The sequence below is a fragment of the Xyrauchen texanus genome, chromosome 5 (assembly GCF_025860055.1).
Source record: "Xyrauchen texanus isolate HMW12.3.18 chromosome 5, RBS_HiC_50CHRs, whole genome shotgun sequence".
Lineage (NCBI taxonomy): Eukaryota > Metazoa > Chordata > Actinopteri > Cypriniformes > Catostomidae > Xyrauchen > Xyrauchen texanus.
In genome coordinates, this window is record NC_068280.1 from 4,397,638 (window position 1) to 4,419,474 (window position 21,837).

Genomic DNA, 21,837 nt, shown 5'->3' on the forward strand with positions numbered 1-21,837 from the left:
CTGTCTTCAATAAATGGCTAAAAACACACTTTTCCATGAGCACTTAACCAGTCACAAAAAAAAAAAAATTATTCTTGTTGCACTTTAATCTGTCTTGAATACTACTATACTTATGCTAGTGAATATAGGAATATATAGGAAAAAGAGTGTAACAAATGCAGAATCGAACCCGAGTCGAAAAGGCACAGTTTTACCAGCATGATGCCCCATACCACCGGAGCAACACTCACAATGCAGTCTGTCGTCACTTTCTATGTTTCCAATAGACTACTGGGGTGCAAACAGCCTTGCTGTGTGGCACGTATTATTTACACCTGGTTGCAAATAGTCACTCTGTTTTAGGAAACATAATTTTCCAAAATGACAAATGACAAAATACAGTGTGATGCATTTGATTGTCTTTCGAGAAACATGACATCTAGAGGGGAATTGAGCTTTGTGGTGGTGCATTGGAGAGAGAGGAAGCCAACTTTCTATGTAGCCATTTTGATTTCAAGATATCAAAGAAGTGAGACGGAAGCCACTGTTCTCTTTCTACATACCACACGGTTATGGTTGAATGTCTATCTGTTTCTTCTTCTTTTTTTCTCTCTAGCCTCACACTTTCATTATGACTGGCTCATTCATTAACAAACATACTGGGTCTAATTCAGAAATTAAAAAAATGACTTACTCATTATTTTGGTAGATCAAACAAGATTACAGTATGGACTCGTATCTTCTCAAAATTGTCAAACTGGGACCCACTTTATATTAGGTCCCTTTAATGTACTTAAGCATTTGATACAAAGTACTTATTATGTACATATTTGTTATTGCTTTGCAATTGTTAACCCTAACCCTAATCTAAACCCTAGCTGTGTTGTGATACAACCAATATGAAATTAGGAATTTACAGACATACAGATCATATATACAGTTGTTATATTATGCTGTCCAAACTCACAACATCAACTGTAATGTTATAGCCTGTAGCTTGTCCAGTGGCTCATTAACTCAAACATACTCTAGTCTCTAGAGATTGTGATCTAAAATAACCTTCACTGTGATCTGATGAGACAACTAAAGGTAATCACACGAATCAATGTCACTCTGGAAAGTTATTCAGAGGACACTACAAGAGGTCTGTGCTCAGCGGCAGATCTACTGTGGTGGCATAGTGTGGCAAATGCCATCCTAAGAAAAAGCATTGCCACCCCAACAGTATCAAAATGTATTAAATATAAGTGTAAATATATTATAGTTGATGTAGACATTGTGTAGGGATTTATTCATGTCAAACTGCCTAAACTCACAACTCATGCACAAATGACTACAGACTACAGACCCATATCGTGATTGATCACAGCATCGACCTGTCGCCTACCTATTAATGCTGGGCGTGCACAGTGTTCTGGCTCTCGTAGGTTAATGAGCTTATTTCCTCAACAACAATGATCACACATGGATGAATCCCACTGCTTGTGCGGAGAGTTTGTGGCTGTCACTGAATTTTGGAGTTTGTTGTTTTTTTATATACAGACCTGCCAATAAATGTGTCTGTGTTTCTGCTACTCTCGTGTCCTCGCATCTGTTATGGCATTTTATTTTTAATGTGTAACACCCATACACTGACGTACAGATGCAAACTTGACTTATTAAAGTAAAAAGTTATATTTGGGTGAATTAGAAACCCAAACCTCTAAAAACTAAAGGCAAAAATTGACTACTAGAACAATTAGTCATATTCTTTATCAAAGTGCTGTTCATCTACTGACTAACAAGACTGATAGTGGCAGATGTAGAGATGAAATAACCATAGTATGTGAAATATTTGGGTGCTTGAATTGGTCATTGTGGCAGGGCGGAGGGCGGGGCCGGGCCGTGATTCCGCACACCTGACCCCTAATCAGGCTAATCAAGCCTCAGAGAGGGATAAAGGCCAACCCGAAGCTGCAGTGCGACAGAGAGAGAGATTTACAGACAGCTGTCCGACACCTGTGTGTTTTTGTCATTTTGGTTGAGTTTTATAAATAAAATATTATTTATATGGTCAAGCCAGTTCTCGCCTCCTACTTTCCCATTATCCCTTTACACTGGTGCCGAAACCTGGGAAGGAGGAGGGATGCGCTGTAGTGGAGTTCGCACCACTACCATCCACACCAAAGGTACAGCCGCGGCCATCTGCCGGGGGACAGAGGAGCCCAGCCGCCTGAAAGCGGAAGGAATGGCTGCCGACCGCGAGGGGATGAGGGGCTCCCAACCAACTGCCTGGAGTGGTTACCGCTTCCAGGGACAGGGGAGACCCCTACCGTCCACAAAAATGCAGAGGGGCATTCCGTCCGCCAGGGGCCGGAGGACCGCCTCAAATGACTCATTCCAACTGTTACAAAGATGATAGGTGTAACGGGAGCCAGCTCAAGAGGTGCACTAGCGACTGACGCTAGAGGCTGTAGCCTTTAGCCTCCTTGTTAGCGCACCCGCCTCCCAACCCGGAGAAGCTGGTTCGAGTCCCGTTCGGAGCGGGGCGAGCAGGGCTGGTTACATAGGCCTATAGGTCTTTATTAGTAGAATAACATGCATTTTCCATCCATGTGTACACAAGAATTTGGCCTGCATAAGGTGGTGACGTTTAGTCCAGATTGCTGGTTCTAAATGTTCTATATGTAGTGACTCTATATGCAGTCAGGTCTCCTAAGCAACCAAATTGGCTCGGTTGATAGGGAGGGTGGAGTCACATGGGGTAAACTCCTCGTGGTCGCTATAATGTGGTTCTCACTCTCAGTGGGGCGCGTGTATACCGCGGAGAATAGCGTGAAGCCTCAACAGGTGCTATGTCTCCGCGGTAACGCGCTCAACAAGCCACGTGATAAGATGCTCGGATGGACGGTCTCAGATGTGGAGGCAACTGAGATTTGTCCTCCGCCACTATGTCACTATGCCACTATGTCACTATGCCACCACGAGAACTTAGAGCGCATTGGGAATTGGGCTTTCCAAATTGGGGAGAAAAATGAATTTGTAGATGTGTTTAATAGACAATGTCTTGTCACTCTGTTGATATACATTTTGTTACTTTTATTATGCAAAAACAAAGTTTGTTTTTTATGTAAAAAAAATGGTTACTATGTGGTTCCTGTGAAAATGCAGTTGTATCACAAATTCGTGGATATTTGTAATATGATAGTGACTCCAATTAATGAACTATTACATGTTGCAATGAAGCTTGGTACCTTAATCCATAAGAACTACGCATGGGCGCTTGCTTAGGTGTTGCCACTACTCATAGTCGGCATGCCACCCACTTGCCACCCCAAAAACAAAATTCTAGATCCGCCCCTGTCTGTGCTGACAACACATGGGCATCTATGTCAAATGGAAAATCCATGTGCTGTACTGTAATGGATACCTGAGATCACATATTTCATCACTTTGTGCTCTTGGAAACAGTCGCTGCAATAAGTTTAGAGAATAACAGTGCAAACAAATAAAGACATTTATTAATTAAAATAAATAATAGTTTTGTTACTATTTCTTTGCTACTGATTTCACTAGTAATACTAATTATTTATAAATGTAATTAAAACAAATGAGAACAGAAATGTTTATGTTCACTTAAACACAAATATTAAAGTGAGGCAGTGCGATATAGTGAATATAGTCACAGCTAAACGACCTTGAGTGCATTATTGCTTTTATAAATGACTGTAGCTGTTATTATAATAAATAACAAATATATTATGGGCTCATATTTTCATTTAAATCTTATTTAAGCTTTTACTACATTGAGCTAGGACGAACTAATTTATAATAAATATTAAACTCGTACAGAGCCAATATGAGCTGACCACAAATTTACGAGCACAATGAGCCCGTTCACACACACAGATTATGCTTAACAAGCCAACAACGTTTAAGGTGGTTTTCTTTTATTGGGGTAAGGTCATAACCACCTTCAGGATAAACCAATTAGCACACGTACGTTTTAGCAAATTACCCAGATTTTGCATCGCATGTAAACACCTTTACTCAGTTTTACTTTAGTCATACTGTAATATTTATTTTTATTTTCTTGTTCATAAAGCTGATGTCATTTCTGCAGCACTAGTGCCACCAAATGCAATTTCAAAAATAAACAATGTTTTCAAAACAGCCTTGCGAACACGCCCCTCATCTGCCCTTGAGCAAATTAACAAATAGCCCCGCCCCCAACTAACGCCATTGGTTGAGTAATGTTGTTGGGGGCGGGTCTAAAAGGGGCTCTCAAAACAGACACAGGAATTTAAAAAAAAAAAATCGTATTAACGAGTGGGAAAGTCGGAATTTTAGATGATACACGAGTTTCCGAGTTGGGATGTTGGAAGGGGCGTGTCAACATGAAAGATGATAGGAAGCAATGATTTTGCTCAATTATTTCAACTTCTGTCATTTATATCAATAAAAATAATTTGTTGCATATGATCACCTGTACAATCATATCTGTACAACAGAATGTTTTTTTTTTTTTTGCCATCGTTCATTTCGTAATTGTTTGGCTTCTTCCGTATTTTGTTTCCCACTTAAATGCGGGACATGTCGTAGTCACGAATGCCCGACTCAGAGGTACGAGCTTCCCAGGTGCACTTGAAGGCAGCAATAAAAAATAAATAAAAATAAAAATAAAAAAAAAAACTTTAAGGCAGCAACAGAGCTGTTCAGTCGTGACGTCAATTTGTAGGCGAACCCGGAAGTCAAATTCGCCATGGGTTCCCTCGGGATTTTCCTATGGGTTTTAATGGGGTTTTTGAACTTTTTTTTTTTTAAGTTTACGTTTGAGGTATGACTGTGTGTAATTTATGTTGTAGGATTAATCAAGTAATGTTTACCACAGAAGCTCAACCACCCCCCCCCCCATTAGAAACCCATAGGAAAATCCAGAAGGAACCCATGTCAGATTCTCTTCCGGGTTTTTGGACTACAAGCTCAACAGCTCTATTGGGGTGTACATGTGTAAGATGTATATATGAGGTAAGTATTTTACAGACTGAAGCAGCAGAGGAAGTAACATACGTCGTTTCCTGACAGGAGTGAAGATATAGGTTAAAGGTGTTAGCAGATAGCAAAACGTGGGCGTGTGTTTGGCTCTATGCCCAGTCAGTGATGATTCAGTCTCATTAACATATTCAGGAGACAGTAGTGGCTTTCTTTTCGTGATAAACAGGTGTTCCAATGTGGCTGTGTGATCCTCCTCACGCACCACAGGTCTCCTGACTTTAGTATATAGGCTACAATGACTTCCCTAAATGTCTATTTAGAGGCACTGGGGCTAGTTGTCACATTTTTCACTCCAGTGATTCTCATCGTACGTTTAATTTTTAACATATCTGTAAAAGCACAAAAAAAGCAATAGGAAATTTCCAGTGTCATTGCTTAGGGAAAACAGAGAATTCATTGAACACATGTTTTTGTGACAACATGCTCTGTTGTGCTAACATGTTGTCACTATAATTGTCACAGTGGAAATCTGCCATTAATAGACTTTTATATTTTGAGCAATATTAAACCATTTTGAAACAGCAGAAGATCGAGAAGGTAACATAACAAATAATTGTTCAGACCAACAGAAATGGTCATTGATCAATTGTACAAACTTACCACATATACATGTACAACATACGTGACCATCTCCTCAGACATGACATTTTTTTAAACACACTTGTCCTAAGAAAACTGTTCATTATATCAGTATTTAGTTAACCCTTACCTCTCTATTGCATTCAGATGAATGTGCAAACACCTTTTGAATTCACAGGTAAATTTTGACCTAGTGGAATTCAAGCTTATAAATCATTTATAACACGATGGTTTTCATCTAAAACTATATTGTAAATCATTAATAAGTTCTTAACTGTTTATATGTGTAAAAAGATTGATCATTTTGGCATGTTAAGTGACAAAAAATGTCAAAATATAAATAACACTTAATAGGCACTCATTATCTCATTAGTAAAATCATGTCTGCATGATATGCAAACCTTTAGTCATCGTTGTGTTTGCATGTTTCTTATGCACAATTATTATACTTAGTTCTTAGAGTTCTTTACAGTGATACCAAACACTTGACCCTCCTTGTTTTTTCCTTTTCTTTTTTGGCGAGTTATAAGCCTTTAATTTTGCTTATGCAACTGAAACAGGAAATCTTTAACAACAGCCTCAAAGCTCAAAGGGTTAACTGACAAATATAAAAGTTATTAATTAACATGCCTATTTTTTATATAATAATAAACTGTAGAAATTCTTTGACATTTCAAAATATACATTAACTAAAGCAGAACCAATGTGATATATGTGAAGACGTTTATTTTATCAACATAATATACCATTTATATTAATATCTATAGTGAGAATCACGAGTAATTTCCTCTTTCAAGTCCTATTTATAAAATCTGAAAAAAACAATTGTGTATTTTGATAGTTTGTGTGTATAGTGAAAAACTATGTGGTATTTAAAAATGATTATAAGCGGTGTAATGTGTCAAAAATGCCCAGAATGCAATAGGAGGGTTAGTGTATGCCTGTGTGGTTTCATTGTGTTCATTTGTCCACCCAAAAGCAATTACAAAATATGATGATGCTGGAATTTTGCTTTGAAGGATCAAATTCACACATGTACACATTTCTGAACTAGGTCTCTGAAACCAACACACAAAGTGGACATTTGACTCAAAAATATAAATATAAAATATATATTTGTTGACATATATGCCTTGGCCTTGACAACTTGCCTCAGTCTCCTCTCTGTGAAGGATTGTGTTGCCTTGTTAAATAGAGTTAACATTTCTCAATAACATTGAATTTGTCATGCGAGTTTGTTAAAAGTCACACTTTAAATCTCACATTACTGATATATCACTCTTGCGAAAGCATGTTGTGTATGTGCTGTCTGTCTGACTTCTCCAGGCCTGCTCGAGTGAAGTGTAGACCTCCTCCACCTCCTCCACCTCTCCCACCCTGCTGTGCGCAGGGGCGCAGCCTCTGGAATCTGGCCGACATGGGAGAGGTTTCCCGGTCGTTCACTAAGAAGGAACTACTGTGTGGTCATGCCCATAAATGGGGCTGATATCAGTTGCCAAAAAGTGAGTCAGTTTACTCATGATCAATAGAGCACTATGGCTTACACCTCAATGTAAGGATCTGTAGAGACATATAATATGTGTTAAGGGCCATATATCTGAGGAATCAGACTCTTAAAACTCTATAAGGTAGGTTTATTATTCTTCACACAGAAGGCTGCATGCTATATGACTCAGTAAGTAAAAGTCCTCATATACAAACATGATGTCAGTAAACACTCATACAAAATGAGTCAAATAAATTTGAGCTGATTTATGGTGATAACACAAACACACACACACACACACATACACACATATATATATACAGTATATATATATATATTGTATTAATTTAACTGCCTCAACTCTAGGGTTAAATCATTATTTCTCACTCAGCTAGCTTCCCATACTTTTGTAATGATGTAATGATGTTTTAACCTTGTTTTACTAGAGTCAAAAACACTCGGTCTTAACCTGACTAAATCAGATGTTTTAAATGTTTTCACTCCAGACAAAAACAATGTCTTAAAGGAATATCGAAGGTTCAATATGAGTTAAATTGAACCGGCAGCATTTGTGTCACAACACTGATAACCACAAAAAATATATATTTTAGACTCAAACCCTCCTTTTCTTAAAAATAAAAGCGAAAATCGAGGTTACAGTGAGGCACTTACAATGGAAGTCAATGGGGCCAATTATTAAAGGGTTTAAAAGGCAGAAATGTGAAGCTTGTAATTTTATAAAAGCTCTTACATTAATTCTTCTGTTCAAACTTGTGTAATATTTGTGCTGTAAAGTAGTTTAAATCAGTGTAAAGTAGTGTAAACTGTGAGTATTTTAAATGATTACGGACTAGCCCCATTGACTTCCATTGTACTGCAACCCAGATTTTTGCTTTTTAATGAAAAGGAGGGACAAAATTAATTTTGTGGTGTTTAATATTATGCCACAAATGCTGTCGATTGAGCTTAACTTGTATTGAACCCGGAAAATTCCTTTAATGTGACTGAATCAACCTGACTTCGCTAGATCACACCCACACACACACACACACAAAAACATTATTTTTGTTAACAACTGAACGGTTTCATCATTTTACAGTGAAGTCGCCAGATGTGCCACCTGATTTAACGTATAAACATCCCCACTTCGAGCTGTTTTCGTGTTTCTCTCAAGCTCCTTTGACCACAATGGCGTTTTTTGTTTACTTAGGCATGGGAATTTTTCTAAAACAGTGCCTGGGTAACTGTTGTGGCCACTTTTTGCGTCTCGTCTATGGAAACAAAAATAAATGAGCGCAGCTCTCAGTCTCCCTTCTGTTTGCACTCTCGCCTCCAGCCTTGTTTTCAATCTCAGCGGTTCCTGGCAACAACGTCATCGCCCATCTGACAGCTCGAGGAGTGGAACGAACTCTTGTCCAATCAGCGGCCGCCATCCTCTTAACCACGCCCCCGAAACTGTGAGTATAAAGTAATTTCCAGACTCCCCGTACACATAATAATAAGCGTTCACGGAGCGGAGCTTGAACAGCGTTTGTAAATACTTTTCCAGGAACGCACTTTTTGGACATCAGCTGTTGAGGGAAAACATCTGTCGACTTGGTACAGTAAACTATTTTTGGAAGTTTCTTTCTCTTTGACATCTTTTTTGCTTCATGTAGCCTAATATTACGAGGCTTTCGGACATTAAAAGTGTACAGTCCACTCAAAACATCCAACGTAATTTCTGTCCACAGCCTCTGGTAGGCTTGTCTATACATGCACATGTCCACAAAAATGGAGCAACCGTTTTATCATGACGACTCGTTTCTCTCTTATGGTCACCCAGACGCTGCCCTGCACGACTACAAGCTTCTCAAGCAGAACATGAGCGTGAGCTTCGCCGAACCCTACCGGAACCTCAAGTCTCTCCGCTCCGAAAGCGACTTCTACGTGGCTGCGAACGGAGACGTGGGCTCGCTGAAACTCGCCTCTCCGGAACTGGAGAGACTCATTATCCAGAACGGTAACGGTGTCATCACATCTCCCACGCCGGGGCAGTATCTATACGCCCGGAGCATCACAGAGGAGCAGGAGGGTTTCGCAGACGGCTTCGTGAAAGCGCTAGACGAGCTCCACAAAATGAACCACATGCCCCCGCCGAACGTTTCCATCGGAGCCGGCGGCGTGTCGTCCTGCTCGGCGGCTTCCTCCGTCTTTGGCGCCTCCCTGCAGCCGGAGACCCCAGTGTACACCACCCTAAACAGCTGCAATCCCAACACTAACCTCACACCTGCAACTAACTACCCGACAGCGACCATCAGCTATCTGCCTCACCACCACCACCAGCAGCAGTACCATCACCACCACCAAGCCTCAACGCATCCCCACCATTTCCAGCACTCGCTACCCGGCGCAGGGCTGCATCAACAGCGACTCGTTTCGCTCAAAGAGGAGCCACAGACCGTTCCTGACCTGCAGAGCAGCGACAGCTCTCCACCAATGTCTCCCATCGACATGGAAGACCAGGAACGCATCAAAGCGGAGCGCAAGCGGCTCAGGAACAGGCTGGCGGCCACCAAGTGCCGGCGGCGGAAGCTGGAGCGCATCTCCCGGCTGGAGGACAAAGTGAAAATCCTTAAGACGGATAACGCCGGACTGTCCAGCACCGCTTCCCTGCTGAGGGAGCAAGTGGCCCAGCTCAAGCAGAAGGTCATGACCCATGTGAGCAGCGGGTGCCAGCTCATGCTGACGCCGAAGATCAAGTCGTTTTAAAACGAATTACAATGACACGGACACTGACAAATGGGGAAACACTGGAAGAGCAGATCATGATTTTTGTGATGTTTTTATTACAAATTATATTACGGCACTGAGTACGAACGTTTCTAATGTTTCTTGTAGAAAACTAGTGTTATAGTCATGAATGTTTTACATGTTTTTGTTTTTAAGTGTTGTCCTATGAGAACATTCCAGTAAGTTATTTGTATTGTGATTCAGACCTTTAAATGTACTTTGTTTATATTTTTTTTATATTTAAGTAAAAACATTGAAAACACTTCTACTGTTTGAGTTGTTCGTTGTACACAAAAAAAAAATAAACCGTTCATTTTGGAAGTACTTACAGGAGTTCGCTTGCTGCTACAACTTGACGTTGCAGACGTGCTCACTTCGGCTTATTTTCTTGCTGACGCAAAGACCATATATGGGCTGTTTTGAGCACGTACGTCACTGAGGGCACACTTGCTGGAACCCCCGCCCACGCTACCGGTCAGGAAGTTCGCGCGCTTTGAAGTCTGACGTTCGAATGAATGGAGTGAGTGTCAATGAGTGAAAATTTAGCAACTGGGGATTTTCCCCGCGCGCAGAAACCAGTATGAGTTCCCAAAACAGTTTCAGCGAAAATAAAACTCGAGATAAAAATATGAGCACGGCATTTTCCAGGTAGTTTGCAAAATTGTAGCAGTCAGATTGTTGTAAATAAAGAGACTAATAAACGAGAAGCTCCCATAACGCAGGGGCATAGATTCAGGGGGAATGGGAGGAGGTAACCCCCCCAACAATAATAACAATAAGCCAGCACAACTCACCCATTTTTTATATTATTTACATAACCCATGATAATATACCCGGTTCAAAAGAAATTTAGCTCAATTGACAGTATTTGTATCATAATCCTGATTACCACAAAAAATATTTTTGACACACTTTAAAAAAAAAAAAAGCCCAAATCTTGGTTACAGTGAGACAATGGAAGTGAATGGGGGCCAATCCATAAACTATATTACTCACTGTTTTTAAAAAAAGTATAGCCACAAAATGTAAACCATATAGGTTTACATGAATTTAGTGTGATGAAATCAATAACTTTGTGTAAAGTTATTCTCAATTTTACAACTTTGTAGCCATGAATACGCAATGCTGTAAACCCTAAAACGACTGTTAAATCAACAATTAAAACCACTTCAGATCTCAAACAATACACACGTTTTAACAGTATTAATGTAAGAGCTTTTATAAAATTATAAGTTTCACATTTCTGCTTTTAAACCCTCTGAAAATTGGCCCGATATAATTTCTGCAGTAATCAAGATTATGCCACCAAGAGAACCTGGACTTTTCCCATTGGGCCGGCCACGAAACAAGGACGCATGGCCAAAGTTTTGGTTCTCAGAACGTTCTGGGAATATTCGTTTATGGCTCTAAAACCTAAGAAATTGGAACCAAACGGGAACCATGCACTAATGTTAAGGGAACGTTCTGTGCTGACTAGGTAGTCATACTGAATATAGTTATAACCCAGCAGATCTATTATTATGGAGAAAGTGGACATAACAGTACATTTATAAAATAAACATTTTAAATTAAATAACTCTTAAGGTTTTTGGTCTTAGGTCTCTCAAACTTGAACAAAGTACAATCATATCTCCACTCCAAATATCATTAGTTAAATAAAAAAAAATTAAATCAATGATTGCAATGCAGCAAAAATGAGCTCCACATTGAATTGAATGCACTGCAGCAGTTTCAATGCATAGAACAGGACGTGTGCATGCCAGTGCTGGAGTCTAAAATGTATTTTAAATCATAAATTCATAGAAGCAATTAAAATGAGAAGTGGCAAGAATAATCAGGCTCTAATAGTCCCATAAAATAAACCAAAGCATGGGTTGAAATCACCAGGCCAACTTAGTTTTTACCAATTCCAGACAACCAAATGTCTACAGTAATGCTTGATTCAGTCACGATATTTCGTTTTGCTTTACCGTTGGCTGAAATATTGTCGTTTTGGTGTCTGAAGTTGGCCATCATGACATGACTTATAGATTACGCAGTACAAACAATACAAAAGTCAAGTCTATATACAGAAACCAATTAGTTCTCTGCCCAGAATTAGATAATTTTTTTGTTACTGTTACAGCAATAAGTAACCAAGTCTTGTTGCTGATAAGATCTGAGCAACAAGTGATATTTCCTCATGATCTTTGAACATTTCACCAAAATGTGATTAAATACTGCCATCTTCTGGACCGATGTAAAACAGATGTTTTTATAAGAAACACCTTTAAGTGTGAAATTCCTGCTAATGAGTTTGGTTCTGCTACAGTCCACCAATCAAACTTTTAGTAATTTGATAAGACCTTTAATTTGACAAGAGCAGAGATCTACTGGTAAAGTTAGACGATTCCAATGTAACGCAAGTAACGTCCTGTTTATTTGAAACACACAAATTGAAAATGACCAGAAGCCAGAATTTGAAAAAAAAAAGACTAACTTAAATGTTCCACAGTGTAACAAACAATACCAATTTATCACACTAGAATTGAAAAACAACAGAAATGTCAGTGCATGGGTGTTGCTGTCTGGAGCAGCGTATTTAGGCAGAATGCAAAGGAAATATTACACAAGGTCTAACAAGTGAATTTATACTGCAAAATGTTTGTTACGTTGCCTAAAACAACATTTCAAGAACTCTCAGGCTAAAGGTAAGTGCTCTACCACTCCACTTGATATGAGTAAAATGCGGGCAAATTCGGCAGGACTGTTACTGCTTGGAGAAGAACTCCTTGCTCTTCTGCACGTCAGGGACAATAGTGTCACTTCCTGGTTTCCATCCAGCAGGACAAACTACAGAGAACAGACAGACGTGTTATTTTAAACTTCTGAGAAGCAGAGGGCCCCACCAAAGATCGGATCCTAGCACTCACCTTCTCCGTATTTGTCAGTGTGCTGGAAGGCCTGCACCAGCCTCAGTGCCTCATCGACAGAGCGTCCGACAGGCAGGTCGTTGATGGTAACCTGCCTTAAGATGCCTTTTTCGTCAATCACAAACAGACCTCTGAGGGAACAGAAGAGAGAGAGAGAGAGAAAATGTACTGTTTGTATGGCATTTCCTGTTGATTTCAACACAAGTTTAGCTCTAATTGCAAGATCTGTGACATTATGTCTATTAACACAAAATAGATTCACTGGACAATTTGTCCCGCGCTTGAGGGGGGTCCACAGAACATTTCCATATTCCATACTGTAGAGCATATTTAAACACGTTCAGTGGGAGACACTGATATAAACACTGAGACAGTGCGCAATCGCAAATACCGCCCTGTTCCCTCGATGCTGCGCACTACTCACGCGGCCGTGCTCAAAAGCCGCTATAAATTATGAAGTAAACAAAGTTCAATGAACTGATACATTACTGTATATTTAAGACAAACATATTTAATGACCATAAGTTTAATTTACTTAAAAAGCAGTATGCAAAAAATGCTACATATACTGTATATTTTAAGTAAATACAACCAATTATTTCCAGTGTAAAAGGTGCAGATACAATCAACTTCAATGTCATGACCACGTAAAGCCGGTAAAAGGACTATTTACAAAGTATTTCCGAACATAAATAATGATTTAAACATTACAGGACCCACCGGAACACTGACCCCATACCCCAATAGCCGCGTTTCCACTGTCGGGCCAAATGAGGGCATGCTAGTGCGTGCCAGGGCCAGTTGCGTTCCCACTGTCACTTCCGGGATTTCATCGTGCCGCCTCAAGGCTTTCTCAGGGCCAACAGCCAATGGCATTTTGCCCGCCAAATACTCTTGGGCCAAACAATGCCAACTGGGGATTGAGACTGGGTCAATGTCAAAGGCGGAATTTCATCAAACTTGCCAAGTTGTGCATCCCAAACCTGTACAACGTGCCCAAAGAAAGAACTTTAAATGGTTCGAGGTGATGGACGGCGTGCTGGGACATTGGATAGACCGTTTAGACAACCATGTCAGTTACAGTCGGTTGAGTTGTCAACAACTTCTTGCTAGCTAGCTAATGTCTACAAACTATATAGTAGATAATTAGATAACATTATAACTTGGCTTAAGCTTCCATCTTGATTGTGAAATGGGCAAGGTGTGTGATTTTGGCTACTGTGCGGTGTGTTAAGGGCAGGTTTTAGAGCAACACCAAGGGGCCTGACAGTGGGAACGCAGAATGATTTTGGCCCTGGCTCGCACTGGCCCAATAGTGGAAAAGCGTCTATAGAAAGTGCATAACCGTTATGGGTGGGTAAATATATAGATTTTCCCGATGCATCATGATCTTTGTTTGAATGATTTTGCTATCGATTATTACATCCTGATATCAATATTTTACTTTATGCACAACCCTCTTCAATGAGAGTAAATCCCACACATATGCTACCAAATCTCCAGCTATGAGACTAAAAAGGTCCATGATTAGTCACTGGATAGTAAATGTTCAGATTTCACTCACTAGAGATTGAGTAGTATAGTGAAGTTTTTAGCAGTGAGATACTTTCACTGTGTGTTGTGTAAAAGTTTGGTTAAACTCGTTCTGTGTGTCCAAAGACGAGATCCACAGATCCATTTGTCATTGAATAACCTTTAAATACACTTTCAGTATTTTACAGCCAGTGGGTTAAAAAGAAAAATTAAAATCTACTCACACATGGATGCGCTAAAGAAATTACGCACATCTCTCGTTATAGGCGCTTACTGGCTGACGCTGCTAGTCTTAAAGAGACAGTTCCATTTAAGCACTTGCTCTTCATATCAATGTAAATGGTATTATGCAAGTAAACATGAAACATGTAACAAAAATATATATGCAATATAATGCATGCAATTTAATAGATGGAATAGACGGAGTTTGAACATTTTAAAGTTTAAATTGGACCAATTTCATAAACTATGACAAAATATAATTTGTAAAACTAATATTTTCTAATTGTACCTAGACGGTTCCTTTAAAATAAGGAGCATTAGCAGAGAGAGATTTTATTTTATATGCAAGCAAAAATGGACAATGTAACTATATAGGGAATACTATATCAATAACCAGCCTTAGTAACTGAAATTGGCTTCTTTTGAAATAAAACTGAGAAATGACACGTATTTTTAGAAGCACAACAAAACCTTTCCTTTTTAACACGGTTTAAAGTTGGCCCTAACTGTACTACACCCACTTGGCAGTGCCTGTGAACTTATCTACTTCTGTTATCGTGCACTGCAAGTTAGAGGTGACAAATGGTAGTAGTTAAACGGAATCGGCACAAATGATAGTATGACATTACAGACCTGTAAGCAATACCCTCGTCCTCTTTCAGAACGCCGTAGTCCCCAGAGATGGACCTAGTCATGTCAGCCACCAATGGGATGTTCATGGAGCCCAGCCCACCCTGCTTCCTGGGTGTGTTGATCCTATGAGGAGCAAGCAATGTTTGATGATGTCACAATAGAGCACAACAGTGGGTTCTAGTGCTTGACTACAAAATCACTCGAAAATGTGTTTTTCCCATTCAGTTTTTACCTCAGGGATGTCAGAAAATCCTTCAGAAATGGTGGCGTCAGAGCTCTTTAACAATGGTTAACATTTTTAACAATGGCTACAGGAAACAAATACTATCTGTTGCATGACATGTAATGTTTACAGATACAGAGGTGGGTGGTATGACGGTATATATTCAGTTACAGTTGACCAGTAAAGATTTTTCCACATTATATAAGAGCGGCGATCATTGCGCAAGACTGCTTTACGTTATTTACATGTGAGAGTGATAAAGAAATGTGTAGTAATTTGGCTTTTCCAATAAGTATTTAGAATCAGAACTAAAAATGCTCCCAATTTTTATTTCTTGTCATCTGAACCAGACAGTACCCATCCAGGTTAAGCCCTGTCATAACTGGTAATATTTAAGCTCTCTGGTCATGGTTAACTCAATTTTCCATTCATAGTTAGGCTATACCATATATGATGCCTGGTTTTCAAATGACATTACAAAACATTTCAGCTCAAAAATAAAGTTTTAGTTTATTTGAACAACTTTTAATGTAAAGAATTGTGCAAAGAATGTAGCAATTATGTCTAGAGCAAGAGCGGTCATTTCTAGAACCAATAAACTGCTACACCCTTTCTTTATCAGTGCCTCTGTAACAGCCTTATCAAAGACGGGCAGGTTAAGAGACAACATTAGATAATCACTAACTACATGGAGCCACAGAAACCCCACTGAGAAATACGTTAAATCCTACCGCCTCTTTTCAGCGTCTCTTAACTTCCAGTTTGCACTGAAGCTACTGAGTCGATCAATATGGATTACATGTGAGAGCACAGGAAGTATTTCTCACCAAGAGTTGATGTGCAAGTCTACAGCCGCCCTCTACTACGTCAAAATGCTAGCGAATAGTTTTACAGTCACTGCAAATGTTCGTTTTTCCAACACACGGTTGGAAATTGGACCTGGCAGATCACATTCAGACAACTATGACACAGTGTGTAATTACTATACACGTAATTCAGCTTCATTTTTTAGGTTTCAACTTGTAATTGGTGTTAAAATGTGAAGTTGAAATGCAATTTCAAACAATGACAGCTCGTATAATTTCACAGGCAAGTTCGTGACAAAGAAAATTTCATTTGTAATTTAAAATGTACGGTTAAGACTCTGTTGCACAATTTATACATACTGTACAGTCATGCTGTCCAGCCCTAATGTGGAAGGTTTGAGAGAGCCAAAAGGGATCCTCACCATGCCAGATGGCTGAAATGCGAGTCGGTGGAGGCAGCGATGATCTCACAGCCGATTTTACGAAACTCTGCGGCCCGTTCACTGAACGCGATGATCTCAGTAGGACACACAAAGGTGAAATCAAGTGGATAGAAGAACAATATGACATACTTCCCTACAAGAGCAATGAGAAAGTGAAACAAAGATGGAGAGAAATGAGAAGCATGTTGTGGCTGACTACCAGCTACAAACAGGCCGACAAGAGTTTGTTAAGAGTAGCTTAATGACATTAAAAGGCAATTTGTACCCAAAACTACAAAACAGCAGTGTAAAAGTGTTTATTGGATGCTTACCTCTGTAGTCAGAGAGCTGAATGTCTTTAAACTGTCCATCTACCACAGCGGTGGCCTTGAAATTAGGGGCAAGGTGGCCGATCTTAGCGTTTCCAGCAGACATCTTGAGGACTGGTTGATACTGGCGACAAGGAAATTCAAATATATGTCATTGCTCTTCAAGGCTTTAAAACACACATCAACGTTAAATCGTAATTTTTTTTTTGCAATTATTGCATCACAAACAGTCATAATTTAATGTATGACCATTTTCAACCCTCTAAACATTAGAATAAAACAGGCCGTTGACGTGTAAATGTGATGGTCCAAATGTATTGATCTATAATGTAGATAAAAAGATCAAGAGCATTCTGAGTCCTCATAAGACTCATTAACAAGAATTGAATTCATTTGTAAACGTTATTAACATCTTAATGTACATGCACCAATGAATAGATCATTGACAATGTAGTTTAAACAGTCAAAATTCTGTCATATTGTTAAACAATCTTATTATCTTTATTAGTTATAAAATGTAGCTTGTGTTCAGGAAATCTGATCTTGTGACCCAACACAGAATTAGCTTTTTAAGCTTTGAACCGGTTTTGATGTATAATGCATGCAACAGGCTTGCAGCAGATCACACACTGCAGGTCACATGATAGTCAGCTGTTCTGAACAATGGGCTTCAAGAACTTAAAGTCGTTGTTGAGTCCAAACACAGGCATTCAGCCAAGTCACGTCCAAGTATAACTTGAGAATGTGGGTATGTCCACCATGAGCTTTCTTTAATCAATATGAAGTTTTTAGGTCAAAACTAATATGCAAGAATAAGAGGAAGTGTATATTTTAGGTCCTCTAAATGGTCTGCAGTTTTTAAATCACCTTTTAGCCTTTACTAGTTCAACTTCGGCCAATTCGAAACTAATACATTTTAGTTTGGAAACACATCTTTTTCTCAATGTTTTCCACACTTCAATCCAGAGATGCCATTTTTTTAAAATGCTCCCAACTGATACATTTGAAAATGCCATCTTGGCGTTGTAGTGTGGACAGGGAAAATGCAGATATCTGAAAACGATGATGTATTTCATGTCACGTGACAGTCATTTGATCCATTTACCCCAAAACCATCAAGATTGCGGCCCATGTTGTAGCGTCATTGTTGTGCCTGATAAATCACTTTGAAAGCATTATTAAATGTTACTATTGTAGGAGCTTCACATTGCACTCCTTCAAAGGCAGGGGGAAGTTTACTCTAAATTGCCCCCACATTTACTAATTAAAGCCCGATGTGGCCCATTTAGCGAAACTGTTGCGCAGCCCTGCTGAAGAACCAAGTCGTTCTAACTGCAGAATTTACAAATCGCAGGAAACAGAAAAACACCAGGAATTAAACCAACTTTGAGCAACTATCGTCACCGATTTTGCCGATAACCAGGGCTGGACTGGCAATCTGGCATACCGGGCATTTTCCACGGTGGGATGATGCACTTTGGGGCCGTTCAGGGACGGACTGGCCATCGGAACAACCGAGCATGCCGGTGGGTCGGCTGTGAAAGACCGAACGGGCTGCGATAAGCTAAAATGAGCTACCGCGCTATGCAGAACGGACCACAAAACGGCGAAGCGATATGCAGAAAATGACAGCGAACCTCAACTTTTGACTCAGCAAAATGGCAGATTTCTCTTCCAAGTCCAGCCCTGCCGATAGACCCAAACAGCTACTATCGGCACCCATTAATCGGTAAAACCGATATATCAGTATACTTCTAATAATTAGCATGAAATATGCTTTATATTGCACCGTTCATGGTAATATTTCACTTCATCCAGACACTTCACTCTGAGGTCCTCCTTATGGCCCTCTTTGAACTTCAATAGCGCCTTGCACACCGATAGTACACAATATCTCTGCAAACAGCAAATAGACTTTGCCCTGAAGATCCCCAGTTATAGATAATTACCAGGCCGAAACAAGTGCAGCAACACTAATATACGCAGTAGAGCAGGCGCACTAATAATAACGAAATACTAGAAGAACTGGAATTAGTACATGCATGATCAAATCGTTTATATTAGCATAATATTATTTTAGGGGAGTTATTCCAACGCTTAGCCACATGAGCTAAACCAAATAAAGAGCAAAAGCACGGGCGGGTGATATAAAAGTAGCATTACGTAAACCCCATCAGAAAAAAAAGCAACTTAAGTACATTAACACCAAAGTAATACATTAAGTTAAATGCATGCGAATATCACGTAACATTTTTGAAACATAAACGTGCAACCTGCAAGACAGAGAAGCAGCGTCTCGGAGTTTTCCACGCGCAGGGCACGCGCGCTTTTGCTCGATTTAAATCATTTAAATGAATTTACAGAAAATGCATTTTCGCTCGTGCATTATCGTATAGCCTCCGCACAAGAGTTACATATAAACCTTACAAATTTACCGGTTCTGTGTGTTGAAGAGGCGTTAACGGTGAAGGCAAACTCCACTGTCTCTTGATGCACGAACACAGGAAGACTGTCACGAGAGGCGTATCAGATGTCGTCTTCTTCTTCTTCTTCTTCTTCTTCTTCTTCAGGTTTTATGGCAGGTTGCGAACCAACTTCCGCCACCGCCACCGCCACCTTCTGCCGGCCCCTTGAAAATGTGATATTTGGGAGGCTCTGTAGCACATGCCTTTTCACCTACAGTCACCAAACTTTGTACACATATACACTCACCTAAAGGATTATTAGGAACACCTGTTCAATTTCTCATTAATGCAATTATCTAATCAACCAATCACATGGCAGTTGCTTCAATGCATTTAGGGGTGTGGTCCTGGTCAAGACAATCTCCTGAACTCCAAACTGAATGTCAGAATGGGAAAGAAAGGTGATTTAAGCAATTTTGAGCGTGGCATGGTTGTTGGTGCCAGACGGGCCGGTCTAAGTATTTCACAATCTGCTCAGTTACTGGGATTTTCACGCACAACCATTTCTAGGGTTTACAAAGAATGGTGTGAAAAGGAAAAACATCCAGTATCGCGGCAGTCCTGTGGGCTGAAAATGCCTTGTTGATGCTAGAGGTCAGAGGAGAATGGGCCGACTGATTCAAGCTGATAGAAGAGCAACTTTGCCTGAAATAACCACTCGTTACAACCGAGGTATGCAGCAAAGCATTTGTGAAGCCACAACACGCACAACCTTGAGGCGGATGGGCTACAACAGCAGAAGACCCCACCGGGTACCACTCATCTCCACTACAAATAGGAAAAAGAGGCTACAATTTGCAAGAGCTCACCAAAATTGGACAGTTGAAGACTGGAAAAATGTTGCCTGGTCTGATGAGTCTCGATTTCTGTTGAGACATTCAGATGGTAGAGTCAGAATTTGGCGTAAACAGAATGAGAACATGGATCCATCATGCCTTGTTACCACTGTGCAGGCTGGTGGTGGTGGTGTAATTGTGTGGGGGATGTTTTCTTGGCACACTTTAGGCCCCTTAGTGCCAATTGGGCATCGTTTAAATGCCACTGCCTACCTGAGCATTGTTTCTGATCATGTCCATCCCTTTATGGCCACCATGTACCCATCCTCTGATGGCTACTTCCAGCAGGATAATGCACCATGTCACAAAGCTCGAATCATTTCAAATTGGTTTCTTGAACATGACAATGAGTTCACTGTACTAAAATGGCCCCCACAGTCACCAGATCTCAACCCAATAGAGCATCTTTGGGATGTGGTGGAACGGGAGCTTCGTGCCCTGGATGTGCATCCCACAAATCTCCATCAACTGCAAGATGCTATCCTATCAATATGGGCCAACATTTCTAAAGAATGCTTTCAGCACCTTGTTGAATCAATGCCACGTAGAATTAAGGCAGTTCTGAAGGCGAAAGGGGGTCAAACACAGTATTAGTATGGTGTTCCTAATAATCCTTTAGGTGAGTGTAGATCTCATCAAGCTGGACAACTTTCACCCTCATAGTTATAGTCTCTCCCCAACAGGAAGTCTGCCATGTTGCATTGTTTGAAAAATGCATGCTCTGGAATTTGAAATACTCCTCCTAGGGGATTTATGTGACAGGCAGCAAACGTGGGCAACATAATGCCAGGACATTGAAGAAGCTAAATTGTGAACAGATTTTTTATATTTCAAATGGTGTTTCTATGGCGAGGCTATTTATTAATGGTGAAAAATACAAAATTAGGAAGTGCTCACGTCTTTGGCGTGCATTGGTATTGGGGGCTGATCACATGGATATTACTTGGGCGCATGATCATAGCGCCACCAACTGGCAGCAGGAAGTGTGGAACTTTTTACAGACTTTGGAATAGCACTCTTATTTTTATCTGAACTGCTTAAAACAAATTTATAATAATGTGAAGATAGTACAAATATAAAATTATGAAGGGACTTTCGATATCATAACTACTGTTGCCATGGCAACGCATTAAACACTATTATTCCTTTTTATATATATTCTCATGTTTTTGAGTTTTTTTGCATGCTTTAATTTTTATGATCTTTTGCACACACATCAGAATCGTCGGCCATTAGGGCTGGGCAAAGGTTCATTCATGGGCGTGTAGAGGGGGCTCTGTAGTGCCAAATAGAAAATGGCCATGTTCAGGGGACGCTGAAGCACATCCCTTTTCAGCTACAGTCACCAAACGTTGTACATACTGTATGTAGATCTCATCAAGCTGGACAACTTTCACACCACAGACATTAGCTCCGCCAAACAGGAAGTCAGCCATTTTGGATTGTTTAAAAATGGCATGCTCTGGAATATGAAATACTCCTCATAGGGAATTCATCTGACTAGCACCAAACATAGGCACCATCATGCCAAAACATTGAAGATGCTGAATTGTGAAGGAATTGTTGATGTCTCAAATGGTGTCTCATGGCGACACAGTAAAATAAA

General features: G+C 40.0%; 2 protein-coding genes across 3 annotated transcripts; one reads left to right on the forward strand and one right to left on the reverse strand.

Moving 5' to 3' along the window:
• Positions 1–8,555: 8,555 nt before the first annotated feature.
• On the forward strand, positions 8,556–10,163 carry junba (JunB proto-oncogene, AP-1 transcription factor subunit a). 2 transcript variants are annotated; one of them, XM_052126853.1, is made up of 2 exons: positions 8,566–8,677; positions 8,904–10,163. In XM_052126853.1, the coding sequence occupies exon 2, from the start codon at positions 8,942–8,944 to the stop codon at positions 9,827–9,829; it is 888 nt and encodes a 295-aa protein (XP_051982813.1). In that variant the 5' UTR covers positions 8,566–8,677; positions 8,904–8,941; the 3' UTR covers positions 9,830–10,163. The 2 variants fall into 2 exon arrangements, with proteins under 2 accessions (XP_051982812.1, XP_051982813.1); XM_052126852.1 differs by having other exon boundaries at positions 8,556–10,161.
• A 2,084-nt stretch (positions 10,164–12,247) lies between these two features.
• Positions 12,248–19,489, reverse strand: LOC127643913 (peroxiredoxin-1-like). The gene is made up of 6 exons (XM_052126854.1): positions 19,366–19,489; positions 16,934–17,054; positions 16,602–16,755; positions 15,151–15,273; positions 12,763–12,893; positions 12,248–12,682 (listed from the first exon to the last, which is right to left on the reverse strand). The coding sequence occupies exons 2-6, from the start codon at positions 17,034–17,036 to the stop codon at positions 12,600–12,602; spliced, it is 594 nt and encodes a 197-aa protein (XP_051982814.1). The 5' UTR covers positions 17,037–17,054; positions 19,366–19,489; the 3' UTR covers positions 12,248–12,599.
• Positions 19,490–21,837: the final 2,348 nt, after the last annotated feature.